Source organism: Hyla sarda, chromosome 7, assembly GCF_029499605.1.
Source record: "Hyla sarda isolate aHylSar1 chromosome 7, aHylSar1.hap1, whole genome shotgun sequence".
Lineage (NCBI taxonomy): Eukaryota > Metazoa > Chordata > Amphibia > Anura > Hylidae > Hyla > Hyla sarda.
Genome location: NC_079195.1, coordinates 57,230,742 through 57,246,469, shown reverse-complemented (window position 1 = coordinate 57,246,469; position 15,728 = coordinate 57,230,742). Strand labels below are relative to the sequence as shown.

Below are 15,728 nucleotides of genomic sequence, written 5' to 3'. Positions count from 1 at the left end.
TATCAAAACCTTTGTAGAGGAAAAGTTACCCAGTTGTCCATAGCAACCAATCAGATCGCTTCTTTCTTTTTTAACAAGGCCTATGCAAAATGAAAGAAGCAACTTATTTACTTTTGGGATAAGTGACATCAATTTATATTTGTTTCTGCTTGAGCACCCTCACCCGACAAAGTACTGCTTCACGACTAGTCTCCGTCTGCAAGATCCAGAGTAACGGAAAGGTTGCCACCCCCTTCACAAACGTCTACATGTCTCTGAAGGTGTTGTGCCCTCAGCACAATGTTAGCTGGTAAGCACAACACTCTCTGTGTGACCTCATAATCCAATTTGTGCTACACCAGGAATGCCCCCTTCTCTCTTTTTCAGAGTTTAATCCTATGGATAGGGGATGAGTATTCTAACGTGGAAAACCCAAAGGGTCCCTTTTTTTATAACTGTGTTTTTACTTTCTAGAAGGGCATGATATATCGCAATTCAGAATCGAACTCACAATCAAATTCACCAAATTTTGCAATGAAGCACTACTGTGAGGAGAAACAGTGGGCCGCACAATGGAGGGGCCAGGCTGTGCTGCACGGGAGCTGACAATTAAACAAGGGAGCAGAGCTGGGGGGAGGATAACCCACCATGGCTGACCGCCTTTAATAAATGGTGCAGCCGTGCGGCAGGTGTATGAAGCGGAACTCGCTTTATACTGGCTAATGCTGGACATCACCGATCCGAGTGATGTCCGGCATTAACCCTTTAGAAGCAGCGATTAAAGTTGAAAATCTTTATTACCCTAGGGCAGTAAGGGGCCCCTAACTAATTGCGATTACCAAACCCCAGGGCCAAAGCCCGGGGTGAAAAACCCCTATTAAACAACCCTTAAAATATAACCTTTATTGTGGTTACTCTTAAAGGGGTACTCCGCTGCCTAGTGCTTATTTCACCAACTTTTTACCTCTTACTTGATGACTTCACATAACACCCCTGTACTGTATGCGCCTTATCCATTAGCATTGTCGTTCCCTGAGTTGGCGTTTTGTCTGGCTCACGTTGTTGCTTATTTCCTGTTGTTCGGTCCGTGAAAACTACCATTCCCCTAATACTTTGCGGCCTGATTATGCACTTAGGTGCCACCTATTTTTCCAATATTCCAATAACACTGATCAATGCTCTGCCTATGGCTCAGCATTGAACAGTGTCTAGAAGTAGTAGTGCCTCCAGTTATTGCAAAACTACAACTCCCAGTATTGCAACAACTGGAGACACACTGTTTGGAAAACCCTGCCCTATGGGGACTTAAAGACAAAAAAAAAAAAAAATATGTAAAAAGAAAAATATGTAAAAAATATGTATAAGCCCTCTTATATCCCTGTATACAGAAGAAAAAAAAAGTTGTAGGGGTCAGAGATTATGTGGTAAAATTAGTGATGTCATTGCAAAGTAATGGAGGCGCATAAAAGGGTCTGTAGGAGAAAAGGTAAAAGAGTTATGGCTATAAGAAGGCGAGAAGGAAAAAACAAACCCGTTCTGGTCCTAAAAGAAAGTCACTTACTCCCAGTGCTCCCTCTCACGCGGCTGCGTTGCACTATAGCGTAACGTAACAGCATCGGAGAGTACGCGGACTACACTATATCAGATCAAGAGAGTATGCAGACTACACTATACCAGGCCAGGAGAGTATGTGGACTACACTATACCAGGCCAGGAGAGTATGTGGACTACACTATACCAGGCCAGGAGAGTATGTGGACTACACTATACCAGGCCAGGAGAGTATGTGGACTACACTATACCAGGCCAGGAGAGTATGTGGACTACACTATACCAGGCCAGGAGAGTATGTGGACTACACTATACCAGGCCAGGAGAGTATGTGGACTACACTATACCAGGCCAGGAGAGTATGTGGACTACACTATACCAGGCCAGGAGAGTATGTGGACTACACTATACCAGGCCAGGAGAGTATGTGGACTACACTATACCAGGCCAGGAGAGTGCGCTGAGTACACTACACCAAACCAGGAGAGTGGAAAGACTACACTAAACCAGGCCAGAAGAGTACGCGGACTACATTATATCAGATCAAGAGAGTATGCTTACTACACTATACCAGGCCAGGAGAGTATGTGGACTACACTATACCAGGCCAAGAGAGTGCGCAGAGTACACTATACCAGGCCAGGAGAGTGGAAAAACTGAACTTGATGGACATATGTCTTTTTTCGACCATACTAACTATGTAACTATGTAACTATGTAAACCAGGCCAGGAGAGCACAGGGACTACACTATAACAGGCCAGAAGAGTACGCGGACTACACTATATCAGGCCAGGAGAGTACAGGGACTACACTATACCAGGCCAGGAAAGTACAGGGACTACATTATACCAGGCCAGGAGAGTACGTGGACTACACTATACCAGGCCAGGAGAGTGCATGGGCTACACTATATCAGGCCAGGAGAGTACATGGACTACACTATACCAGGCCAGAAGAGTACGTGGACTACACTATATCAGGCCAGGAGAGTACAGGGACTACACTTTACCAGGCCTTGAGAGTGGGCGGACTACACTATACCAGGCAAGGAGCGTACGTGGGCTACACTATACCAGGCCAGGAGAGTACAGGTACTACACTATACTAGGCCAGGAGAGTACAGGGACTACACTATAACCAAACCAGGAGAGTACAGTGACTACACTATACCAGGATAGAAGAGTACATGGACTACACTATACCAGGCCAGGAGAGTACAGGGACTACACTTTACCAAACCAGGAGAGTACAGGGACTACACTATACCAGGATAGAAGAGTACATGGACTACACTATACCAGGCCAGAATAGTACAGGGACTACACTTTACCAGGCCAGGAGAGTACGCGGACTACACTATAAGAGGCCAGGCACATAAAATGCAGAGGAGGAATTAGGCTCTTTTTTTCTATCATTTCATATCCAATTTCACCACTTGTTTATTATATTCCAATCATATATATTTACCTCCATAATCGCAATCGCACATTTTATCTAAACCGTGCCGCCCTACTTTCTAGCTACTCGCCCAAGTACCAGGATTTAGGGAGATTATTATTTGGAACCACAAAATAGTGGGTGAATACTAGGAAATGGGGTTTGATTAGGAGGCTGAGGGGGCAGCAATCATGGTCATGGGGGTATAATTATGTAACTCCTTATAACACCCCCAGCCTAGCATTCACCTCTAATTTGCACTAAAGCTCCTGCCCATATATATATATATATATATATATATATATATATATATATATACAGGGGTCAAGTCCTGGGGAAAAAAGTGTGGGAACTCACCCAAGATTTCCACTCCAGGGCTGGTTCTGCTAATGGGAACGATGTTCCTGCTGTGGAAAAGGGGCAGGAACTCAGTTCCCACACGTTCCTGTAGGACTTGAGCCCTGTATATATATATATATATATATATTTATATATATATATATATATATATATATATATATATATATTGCCAGATAACCAAAGGCGCAGTGATACCAACGGTTCCAGGGAGCGAGGGAGGTTTGTACAGGATTATTTTTAATGTTATCAGACAGCCTAGGCACATTTTTGCTGGATAATCACTTTCATGAGATAACTCCACTTGTTAGCTAGTGGAAAATACACCCTACCCCGAAAATAAGACCTAGACCAGTGGTCTCCAACCTGCGGACCTCCAGATGTTGCAAATGCTTGCAACATCTGGAGGTCCGCAGGTTGAAGACCACTGACCTAAACAATGCCCGGGCTGCAGATATTAAAAAACAAACTTTAACTTAACTTCGTCCTCCGTTCCCCCGTTGCTGAGGAACTGGCCTCACTGTCCTCCGCTGTTCTCGCTTCGGTCCTGGGGATGGGAACGTCATAGAGCCTTCAGCCTATCACCGGCCAGCAGGCCGGCTTCTTACATAACAGTCGGTTCAGCCTATCATCGGCCGAGGCGGGACATCGCTGCGGCCGGTGATAGGCTGAAGGCTCTGTGACGTCCCAAAACCAGGAAGCAGCAAGAACAGCGGAGGGACCATGAGGCCGGTTCCTTAGCAATGGGGGAACGGAGGACGAAGGTAAGTTAAAGTTTGTTTTTTAATATTTGCAGCCCCGGCACAGGAATACAAAGTACAGCGCAGTGGGGAGAGAAGCTGCGCTCGTGGGTGACATACAATTAGTCCCCTGATGTGGGGGGAAGCGCTGGGCTGATAAACCCGAGGGGGAGGGACATTAGGGGGCAGAGCTGCGCCCACCACATGATGATAATGGGGGGGTGTAAATACCATTAAATACCGTGGAACCGCCATGTTATTCAATGTACATAAATAAGTAAATAAATAAGCCCTATCCTGAAAATAAGCACTAGTTTGTTTTTTGTGACTAAAATTAATATAAGACCCGGTCTTATTTTCGGAGAAACACGGTGTACATTATGCCCAGTCTCTTTTATAAAGCTTAATTTTTATAATATCAGAAATAAGTTATGAGGTCAATAGATCTATCAAGAAATAACGTAACTACCTATTTGTTTTCTATATGCTTATCAATTACTGCTGAAATTCTTCTTCATATGAGGCAATTTAACCCCCATAAAGACCCAGCTATTTTTCTTCTATTGTATTCCAAAAGTAAAACCGATTTTTCTGGTATTTTTAAAAACTTTTTAGTTACCATAATTAAAATAAATTTGCCACATCCATGACACCACGTCCCGTTAAAATAGTGCCACGCCCACTTTGTAACACACGAGCCAGCCCACTCGGCAAGTGTGATGCAAAGTGACAACAATTTTGAAGCAAGGTGGGTGTCTGTGCAAAAATGTTGGAACTTTTCGCCAGTTGAAAGCTCAAAAGATTTCCCCTATTGTCTTTATTCTGTGGGCCAGTAAAATGCAGCAATAGCAAATACTGTAGTATACACAGAGAGAACACTTGCCCCAGATCACCCTCTAGGTCCCTCTGCAACCTGAACTAGTTCTAGGCAGCACACAGCAAGCAGAACTGAAGAAAGGGATCGCCCAGCACAGGTTCATGCAAAACAGGATCAACTTTATTATTTTTGGCTGCAAGTGGTTAACAATTGTCCCTTCTGGGTTATCACATGTTTCCCAATATAAGAGCTGTTGTGCACACTTGAACTTGAAACGCGTCACATTCTGTGTCTGATGCTGGCTTTTAAACAATAAAGTTGACCCTTATTTGCACAAACCTGAACTGGACAATCTCGTTCTTCCAATACAAAATACTGTATGTATAGTTTTTGGGGGGTTTTATTTAACGTTTTATTTTTCATTGTTTTGCAAAATAAAACATATTGAGGTACATTTATCCTTGTTGTCTTTAGAAAGTGTGTTTTGAAATGATTTATTTTTGCTTTAGTTTTGCTTCCATGAGACATATTTACCATACTATCGCAGGGGGAATTCATAAATTTGACTCATGTGAGCAAAAAACAATAAATCACTTCAGAACACTACCTTGTGTGATTCCTCCTCCACAACTTTTCTGTGATTTTTTTTTACACCGTTACACACAAAAAAATGCAACCGAGACATTTCTGCAATTTTCTACACCAAAGAAGTCTTTCCTATGCAGGAGAACAGGAAATAGCACAAAGGTCTAAAATATAGCTTTTATTAGTTAATCAATATATAAAAATAGTACAATTATTGTGATTTACGGACAGCTTTAAATCAATTATAACCAAATATCAAATGACAATATTTGTTATTATGAGAGCTCTGATACCCTCCATTATCCTCCTGGATCCGGAACCTCCTACCTTCCCCTAGATTGCGGGACATGGGAGCTATAGGGAATAAGGATATACACGGGACAAGGATCAAGGATCAAAGATGACTACTTACAACATCCTTCCAAAAAAAAAAAAAAATGTGAAAAATGTACATGTGAGCCACACAATAACATACAACCCAGTGATCACAAAAATAAAATATATCCATAAACGTAAACAATTCCAAAGCATTTAGTCGTATCTCATACAAAGTAGCACAACTTGTCAAGGGATAAATCGAGTCTTGAGGGGAGGCCCGGAGTAACAACAAACTGTTAATGACTCCTTTCTCAAGTTGATGTCACGATATGACAGTAAGGAGGAAATACATATATAGATACAAGTGGTGACCCCACAAATATATCCAAATGATTTGTCCAGAAATGTGAGATAATAGTCCGGGTATAGTTAGGTATGATGCCAAAAACAATAACTAAAAGGTATATGACTGTTAGGTCTTCATAAAAACCTCTCAAATGTAGGCATAATACTTGAGATGGTAAGAATACCCAGACAGTGCAGATAAAGATTGAATAGGCATCATAACAGGTGAGAAGATGCCTTGGATATAATCCTCTGATACTAGGCTGGTAATATCGTCCCTTTCTCTAAAAGAGGTCTCATTATGCGCTATATTGTTGATCTTGGTTAAGCTATAAAGCAAATTAAATCCTGGGGTCACCCTAGTTGGTTTGAGGCCACACAGAGATATGGATGATGTTACGCTTCCTAAGTAATCACCTACTAGTGTCTAACCAATTATTTTACACTGAAGTAAGGCTGGGTTCACATATATCCGGTATCAGGCATAGTTTCCCTCCAGCGTGCACCAGAGGAAAACTATTGCTAGAACTGATCCCATTCATTTGAATGAAACAGTTGACAATCATCCAGCATCTCAATTTTAAAATCAGATGGTTGGACACACCGGACGGCACCACACAGGGGAACGCTGCTTGCTGCTTTCCCCTGTCCATCGGCCAGAAACAATGGAAGCAGAATGCCCTACAACTGATGACGACTTATGCACGTTGTCATTAGTTATGGCATCAGTTGCATCAAGATCCGGGTAGGTGATCATGGTCCCAGTTGTCACCCCATTCTTGATCTGACACTTAGGGGATAAGTTTTTTTTTTTTTTTTTTATCAGATGGTTGGACACACCGGACGGCACTGGACAGGGACAACTACTACACTGGACTACTCTTTAAGTTGTAAATCTTTCTAGGTGTCAGCTGGGTTTTCCCCCAGTGAAGTTCTTCCCGGATCAGACGTGTCTCTCGAGGTCCAGGCTTCTCCTGGGTCTCTCTGTGGTCTGCGGGTGGTGGATCAGAGTGTGGTCCTGATGAAACCAGAGAAAGAACTGACTGCACAGAAAGTGAGTGATAATGGTACTTACCTCCTGTGTGTTTATCAGTCCTTAGTGTGATAAGGATCTCTTAGCTATTTATGTATTTTTTCATGTATTATATATGTATATGCCCTCAACCACTATTTTTCAATTTTTTTCCCTTATTTTCATAGTAAATTTCTTTAGCGTTTTCCCTTATATTCATCATGAATGTGTTCTATACATGTCAGGAAACTTTGGAGGTTTTCATTTTATTTAACCTCTATGTTAAAAAAGAAAAATCCCAGCCTGAAAAGACACCAAATACATAACGTAATGTCTTCTTCCTTTCAGCCCCTGCTCTCAAGAACTCTGACCACTTTGTTTGTTCCTGATAAAATACTACCCAGTAGGCTATAACTCTCTTCTAGTGCCACTAAATGTCACTTTAAAATGACCGCACATCTTCTCATAACACTGTCTGGGAAAACGTTATTGTGTTCCTACAATCTTCATCCTCAGGGACCTCCACTGTACTGCCGAGTCCTTTGATCAGATCACAGGCCTTCTTATCTAGGCCTCACTCCGGGCCTTACAGCTCAGTTCTTATTACAAGTCCTGATGGCAACCAAATTTCATTGCAGCCATCTACTGGCCCTCTAGGACTAGGAATTCCTCCTCGGCACACAAAAAGGACCCATCTACAGCTTCCTTTTGGTGTATTTATCATTCCATTCCCAAATTCATATCCTATAAACCCAGCTCTTAGTAGTAGTTAATATCTTGGAAACTCAGTAGGATTTTAATATAACATCTAAATTAAAAAGGTAAAAATAGGGATGTATTTTATTTTTATTTTTTAAAGAATCGGCCAGTTTGTTTTGTCCAATGGATTGTGTCTTGTATTGAAGCTCAGCCCCATGAAGATATATTTTCCACTACTATACCAGCTAGGAGTGAGTTCAGGAGTTTCATATTCAGGATGCTGATAATGTTTAAGCAGCTAAAATGTGTTGTTGTTTTTTTTTACCAGGTTTTTGACCTTTTCCCTTCCGCTGATGTAAAAACTTATGATCATCGTGTTGATGAACACGATATATGTGGATTTAATGAAGATGACCCTTTGGATGTATACAGCTTGTTTATGGTAAAACATTCAATGAAATTACATAAAACATCTTTATACAGATCTAAAGGAAAGTTGGAAATACCAAAAACATTGGGAAGTTATAAGATTATTAAAATGCTTAATGTATCTACAAAGAGTAAAATAACAATCTTGAGAATCTCCAGTAGAGAATGAACACTTTCCAGATCTAAAGCAGGAGGGTGTTATGGTTGTGATCAGAATAATAAAAAAAAACATTTGTTTTAGATGTAGATTATTTGTCCATCTACATGTTGTTTAGGTCTAGTCTAGTTCTTTCCTTCCAGCAAAGCCTGATGTGAAGCGAGATAGCTAAGTCCTGACTCTTTTAGAAAATCCACATCCAGTTCCAGTTGCTAAAGTGTATCCTGAGCCAGCTCTGTCAGTCGCGGTGATTACGGCACTATGCAGCATTTTCAGAAAATTTAAGCTCCAGTCTATGCTGAGAGTACATTCAGCTGTACAATCCTCCTCCTGCTTTGAGAGGCAAAATCTTCCAGCCAGAAGAGGGAATAGTTGTGCAAGGAATTTTCTGCTAACACTAAATTCTTTGTGGGCTTCTGGCATCAATTACATGTTCCATTTTTCTTTATATTATGCCCTGCAGTAGAGAATTGTAAAACCCATAACCATTAGTACAAGATTCTCATGCTTGGTGTAGGTAGTAAAGTGCAGCTAGTCGCAAATAGTGACAAAACTGAGAAATCTTGTCAGTGTTTAAAAATTTCTGGTCACATTGATGACCATTTTGGTCACCACCTAGAGCTCAGCATTGTGATAGAACTTTGATTCTTCCTATATAGTCCAACATTTACTCACTCTATATTTTACTTTCTCTTTTGCATTTCTTCAAAGGGTTTGCGCTTAAAAATAATAACAAGTGCAGTTAACAAACCTCTGAAATGTCTTAAATATACAATTGTAAGACACCACTGGGATCATTTCATAGTTTATTCAAGAGATGGTAAGTTTATTATAATAATCATTTTATATAATAATAAGTGCAGTTAAAAAACTTAAAGGGGTACTCCGCTGCTCAGCCTTCCCCACACCGGCTCCAGCGTTCGGAACAGTTTGTTCCAAACACTGAGCAGCGGAGTACCCCTTTAAATGTCCTGAATATTTGGTCTGGATAAAGAGATATAGAATTTAAAATATTTTTTATACTTAATGGTGGTAAGTTAATTATAGTAATCATTTTTTATAAAGTCTACATAATGAGATAGGAAAGCTTACTGCTTACCCCTGTATATTTAATTTCACTGCTCATCTAAACTTTCACAATGTCTGCTTGGTGTCAGTGAATGGAAGCTTTTATGTTTAACCAGCTGATCAGCATTGAAAAATGGAGGGCAGGGCATAAAAGTGGTTTTATCCTACTGGCTTAGTTATTTTTTTTTATTTTTTTTATTATTAGTTAATGCCCTTTACCATTCCCTTATATATGGTAACCACGCCATAAATACGGTACATATAGAAAAATTAAAGTACAATTGTTACGCCGAGCGCTCCGGGTCCCTGCTCCTCCCCGGAGCGCTCACGGCGTCTCTCTCCCTGCAGCGCCCCGGTCGGTCCCGCTGACCGGGAGCGCTGCACTGACATGGCCGTCGGGGATGCGATTCGCACAGCGGGACGCACCCGCCCGCGAATCGCATCCCAAGTCACTTACCCGTCCCGGTCCCCTGCTGTCATGTGCTGGCGCGCGCGGCTCCGCTCTCTAGGGCGCGCGCGCGCTGGCTCTCTGAGACTTAAAGGGCCAGTGCACCAATGATTGGTGCCTGGCCCAATTAGCTTAATTGGCTTCCACCTGCTCCCTGGCTATATCACATCACTTCCCCTGCACTCCCTTGCCGGATCTTGTTGCCTTGTGCCAGTGAAAGCGTTTAGTGTTGTCCAAAGCCTGTGTTACCTGAACTCCTGCTATCCATCTTGACTACGAACCTTGCCGCCTGCCCCGACCTTCTGCTACGTCTGACCTTGCCTCTGCCTAGTCCTTCTGTCCCACGCCTTCTCAGCAGTCAGCGAGGTTGAGCCATTGCTAGTGGATACGACCTGGTTGCTACTGCCGCAGCAAGACCATCCCGCTTTGCGGCGGGCTCTGGTGAACACCAGTAGCCTCTTAGAACCGGTCCACCAGCACGGTCCACGCCAATCCCTCGCTGACACAGAGGATCCACTACCTGTAAGCCGAATCGTGACAGTAGATCCGGCCATGGATCCCGCTGAGGTGCCGCTGCCAAGTCTCGCTGACCTTACCACGGTGGTCGCTCAGCAATCGCAGCAGATTGCCCAACAAGGACAGCAGCTGTCGCAGTTGACCGCCACGTTACAGCAACTTCTGCCTCTGCTACAGCAGCAACCATCTCCTCCGCCAGCTCCTGCACCTCCTCCGCAGCGAGTGGCCGCTCCTAGCCTCCGCTTGTCCCTGCCGGACAAATTTGATGGGGACTCTAGACTCTGCCGTGGATTTCTGTCTCAATTTTCCCTGCATATGGAGATGTTGTCGGACTTGTTTCCTACAGAACGGTCTAAGGTGGCGTTCGTAGTGAGCCTTCTTTCAGGAAAGGCCTTGTCTTGGGCCACACCGCTCTGGGACCGCAATGATCCTGCCACAGCCACAGTCCAGTCCTTCTTCGCTGAAGTCCGTAGTGTCTTCGAGGAACCAGCCCGAGCTTCTTCTGCCGAGACTGCCCTGCTGAACCTGGTCCAGGGTAATTCTTCAGTGGGCGAGTACGCCATCCAATTTCGTACTCCTGCTTCCGAATTATCATGGAATAACGAGGCTCTCTGCGCGACCTTTAAAAAAGGCCTATCCAGTAGCATCAAGGATGTGCTGGCCGCACGAGAGATTCCTGCCAACCTGCAAGAACTTATCCATTTGGCCACCCGCATTGACATGCGTTTTTCTGAGAGACATCAGGAGCTCCGCCAGGAAAAAGACTTAGATCTCTGGGCACCTCTCCTACAGCATCCTTTGCAGTCTACGCCTGGGCCTCCCGCCGAGGAGGCCATGCAAGTGGATCGGTCTCGCCTGACCCAGGAAGAGAGGAATCGCCGTAGGGAAGAAAATCTTTGTCTGTACTGTGCCAGTACCGAGCATTTCTTGGTGGATTGCCCTATTTGTCCCCCACGTCTGGGAAACGCACGCACGCACCCAGCTCACGTTGGTGTGGCGTCTCTTGGTTCAAAGTCTGCTTCTCCATGTCTCACGGTGCCCGTGCGGATTTCTCCTTCAGCCAACTCCTCCCTCTCAGCCGTGGCCTGCTTGGACTCTGGTGCCTCTGGGAATTTCATTTTGGAGTCTTTGGTAAATAAATTCTGCATCCCGGTGACCCGTCTCGTCAAGCCGCTCTACATTTCCGCGGTCAACGGAGTCAGATTGGATTGCACCGTGCGTTACCGCACAGAACCCCTCTTGATGTGTATTGGACCCCATCACGAAGTGATTGAGTTCTTCGTCCTTCCCAACTGTACCTCTGAGGTCCTCCTCGGTCTGCCATGGCTCCGGCTTCATTCTACCACCCTTGACTGGACCACCGGGGAGATCAAGAACTGGGACTCTGCTTGCCATAGGAAGTGCTTCTCCCCCCCTCCCAGTCCCGTCAGGCAAGCCTCAGTGCCTCCTCATGGCCCCCGTCCTGGTGACACACTGCCCCGTGCCAGGCTTCGCCCTCTGCCCTCCCTCCCCATTCCCACTCCTGCTGTACTGCCTGCCTTTGAGGAAACCCTCCATTCACTCCCGGTGTCCTCGTCCCAGGTAAAGCAGTTGTCGGACAAAAAAAGGGGGAGACCTAAGGGGGGGGGGGTACTGTTACGCCGAGCGCTCCGGGTCCCTGCTCCTCCCCGGAGCGCTCACGGCGTCTCTCTCCCTGCAGCGCCCCGGTCGGTCCCGCTGACCGGGAGCGCTGCACTAACATGGCCGTCGGGGATGCGATTCGCACAGCGGGACGCACCCGCTCGCGAATCGCATCCCAAGTCACTTACCCGTCCCGGTCCCCTGCTGTCATGTGCTGGCGCGCGCGGCTCCGCTCTCTAGGGCGCGCGCGCCGGCTCTCTGAGACTTAAAGGGCCAGTGCACCAATGATTGGTGCCTGGCCCAATTAGCTTAATTGGCTTCCACCTGCTCCCTGGCTATATCACATCACTTCCCCTGCACTCCCTTGCCGGATCTTGTTGCCTTGTGCCAGTGAAAGCGTTTAGTGTTGTCCAAAGCCTGTGTTACCTGAACTCCTGCTATCCATCTTGACTACGAACCTTGCCGCCTGCCCCGACCTTCTGCTAAGTCTGACCTTGCCTCTGCCTAGTCCTTCTGTCCCACGCCTTCTCAGCAGTCAGCGAGGTTGAGCCGTTGCTAGTGGATACGACCTGGTTGCTACTGCCGCAGCAAGACCATCCCGCTTTGCGGCGGGCTCTGGTGAACACCAGTAGCCTCTTAGAACCGGTCCACCAGCACGGTCCACGCCAATCCCTCGCTGACACAGAGGATCCACTACCTGTAAGCCGAATCGTGACAACAATTTAGAAACCCCTTATCTTGCTATCTAAGAAAGGCATCAATTTTCCCATTGGGGACATGAGTACACTAATGCTATATAATCATCAATGTAACCAGCAGCCATTCTTTATTCATGTTATTATGCCTGTGTTAGAATTTGTCAAAGCGAGAGAAAATATTCCATTGATAATTTATGGGGACTTTAATTGTGTATTAAATCTTGAACAGGATCCAGTTAGAGTGGGGGAAATGATAATGGGAATAAAGTAAGAAATCAAACTCCTTTAGCTAAGTTAATTGGGGAAATGAACTGGCATGATATGTAGTCAAAATTGTACCCTGGAAAAAAAGTTTTTTCATGTTTTTCAGCTTCTAACCAGACTGCCTCAGGGATAGATCTAATACTCTTTAATAATGAGGGGTTGCAGAAAATTTAAAAAAATTACTATGCTCCCAAAATGATCTCCGATCACTGTTCGATGGTAGTGGAGTTACAGTTGGCAAATGAAGGGCAAGGGAAAAGGAATAATGATTTATTATTATTGACCATAAAACTCGAATAGCGGAACATGAGTATGTTGTTACAAGAAGTAGCTGGTAAAAACAAAAAACTTTATCAGGAAGAATTTACTTTAAAGGAATCGGTCAGATACACAGAAAAAAGCTTTTGCTGATTGTCCAACGCATGAGAATTATAGTAGGATGAAGCATGAACAGACTAAATATTCTGACATTTTTTAAGGAGCTATATGGGTCTGAGGTATGTGTAGAAGAGGGGCAGGTGTTAGAATATTTAAGGGATTTGGGACTCCCAGTGTTATCCACAGAACAGATCTGAGAGTTGGATTGAGCTTTAAATTTAGTAGAGATTAAGTAAGCATCGAGATCCTTTCCAGGTTCTTCTACCTCCAGATCAGACGGACTGCTAACAGAAATATATAAGGAATGGGAAGAGGTATTTGTCCCAACTCCTTCTCGAAGTTTATAATGAATCCTTAACCAGCAGTGGCCTACCTCCACGGAGGCAGGTATTGTTGTTATCCCAAAAAGAAAAGAGGAGGAAGTTTTGGAACTAGCAGAATACAGACCTATTTTTATTAAATATTGACATAAAAATATTGGCTAAACTAATGGCTTGTAGGATTAATAAAGTTATCCCTGATTTGGTTAAAAAAGACCAGACTGGGTTTATGTCAGGTCGTCTCATTCAAGATAATATATATAGAGCCATGTTAAATATGAATATTGGGGGAGACCCATTAAGTTACACCCTGTCGTTGGACATGAGGAAAGCCTTTGACAGGGTGGAATGGGAATTTCTTTGGGGTGTATTGAAAAATTTTGGTTTTGGTAAAACTATTGTAGATTGATAACATTTTTATATATAAATCCTATGGCGAGGGTTATTTTGAATGGAAAATTGACTGAACTGTTTTGCTTACTCGAGACACCCAACAAGGGTGCCCCCTCTCTCCGATTTTATTTGTTCAGTATATAGAACCATTGGCAGAGGCTATTCGAAAAAATTAAGGGATAGTGGGTTTTGGAGTAAGTGGAGAAAAATAAAAAAAAATTTACTATATGCTGATGACCTGTTATTGTTTTTAAAGGATCCGATTGTAATATTGCCTAAAATAATAGATATAGTGGAGGAATATGGGTCCTTGTCTGGAGCAAAGATAAATTGGTCAAAAATTGTTTCTGTTACCAGCGGTAGAGGGAATAACACCAGGGGTTGGAGGTGTAAAGATAGTATGAAAAGATGAATTTTTGAGATATTTAGGTATAGAATTGGGTATGCAAATAATTTTTTTGAGGAAAAAAATCTTAAACCATTAATAAATAAAATAAAGCCGAAAATAAATGTATGGAGGAAATTGCCACGATCACAGGCAGATCGGGTTTCTTTAAGAAAAATGGTGATCCTTCCTCAATGTTTGTTTATTTTGAGAGCATCACTGGTGTGCATTCCAGAAAAGTGTTTTTTTGGGTTGGAGGCTGAGATGAATAGATTGATTTGGGGGAGAGATAGGGTAAGAAGGAAATATATCAATTTGACCCTTCCGGAAGGGGAAGGAGGATGGGGTTATTTTTGGGCAGCTAAAATTCAAGATTTGGTACGGGGTGAAACAGACTGAATTGGATATAAGATAGTTGAACAGTTTGGTGGTTGTTATGAGAACATTTGAGAATTGATGGAAGCCAATGCGGGTAGTAAAAGGAGGAAAGGTATTGGAGGAGGTTTGGGTATGGTTTATTATAAGGTATAGTGTAGATTTATCCAGGAATTTTTTTTTTATGTATCAACTGGCTCCAGAAAGTTTAACAGATTTGTAAATTACTTACATCCTTTCAGTACGTATGCGCTGCTGAAGTTGAGTTGTCCCTTTCTGTCTAAGTGCTCTCTAATGACACCTGTCTCAGGAACTGTCCAGAGTAGAAGCAAATCCCCATAGCAAACCTATTCTGCTCTGTGCAGTTCCCGAGACGGACAGAGATGTCAGCAGAGAGCACTGTTGTCAAACAAAAAGAACAACTCAACTTCAGCAGCTGATAATTATTAGAAGGATTAAGATTTTTTACTAGAAGTAATTTACAAATCTGTTTAACTGTCTGGAGCCAGTTGATATATAAAAAATTTTTTTTTCAGGAATACCCCTTTAAAGGAATTGTGTCGGGTTAATAATAGTTTGGAATTCACTCCATTATGGAAAAATTACAAACTTGTTGAATTTGATAAAAGGTTGGATAAGAGGTTTTGGTTAAAAAAAAGGGGTACAATTTGTAAATTTAGTCACAGGGTTTTGACCCCCTTTGAAGAAATGAAAAAGGTGTTTGGGCTGAGTGAAAATATGACATTTTGTGTTTTTTTCAACTAAAGGAAGCAGAGAAATTAACTGTGGAAAAAAATTATCTTATTGGGAAATCACATCCATTATTCACGAAAAGG

General features: G+C 43.3%; 1 protein-coding gene across 1 annotated transcript in view; it reads left to right on the top strand.

The window, feature by feature from the left end:
* The window catches only part of LOC130281670 (alpha-2-macroglobulin-like), a 206,361-nt gene that overhangs the window by 95,190 nt on the left and 95,443 nt on the right, over positions 1 to 15,728 (top strand). The window contains exons 16-18 of the mRNA XM_056529135.1: positions 7,035 to 7,184; positions 8,170 to 8,283; positions 9,139 to 9,247. Coding sequence (XP_056385110.1) covers positions 7,035 to 7,184; positions 8,170 to 8,283; positions 9,139 to 9,247 — 373 coding nt within the window. The remainder of the gene's footprint in view (positions 1 to 7,034; positions 7,185 to 8,169; positions 8,284 to 9,138; positions 9,248 to 15,728) is intronic.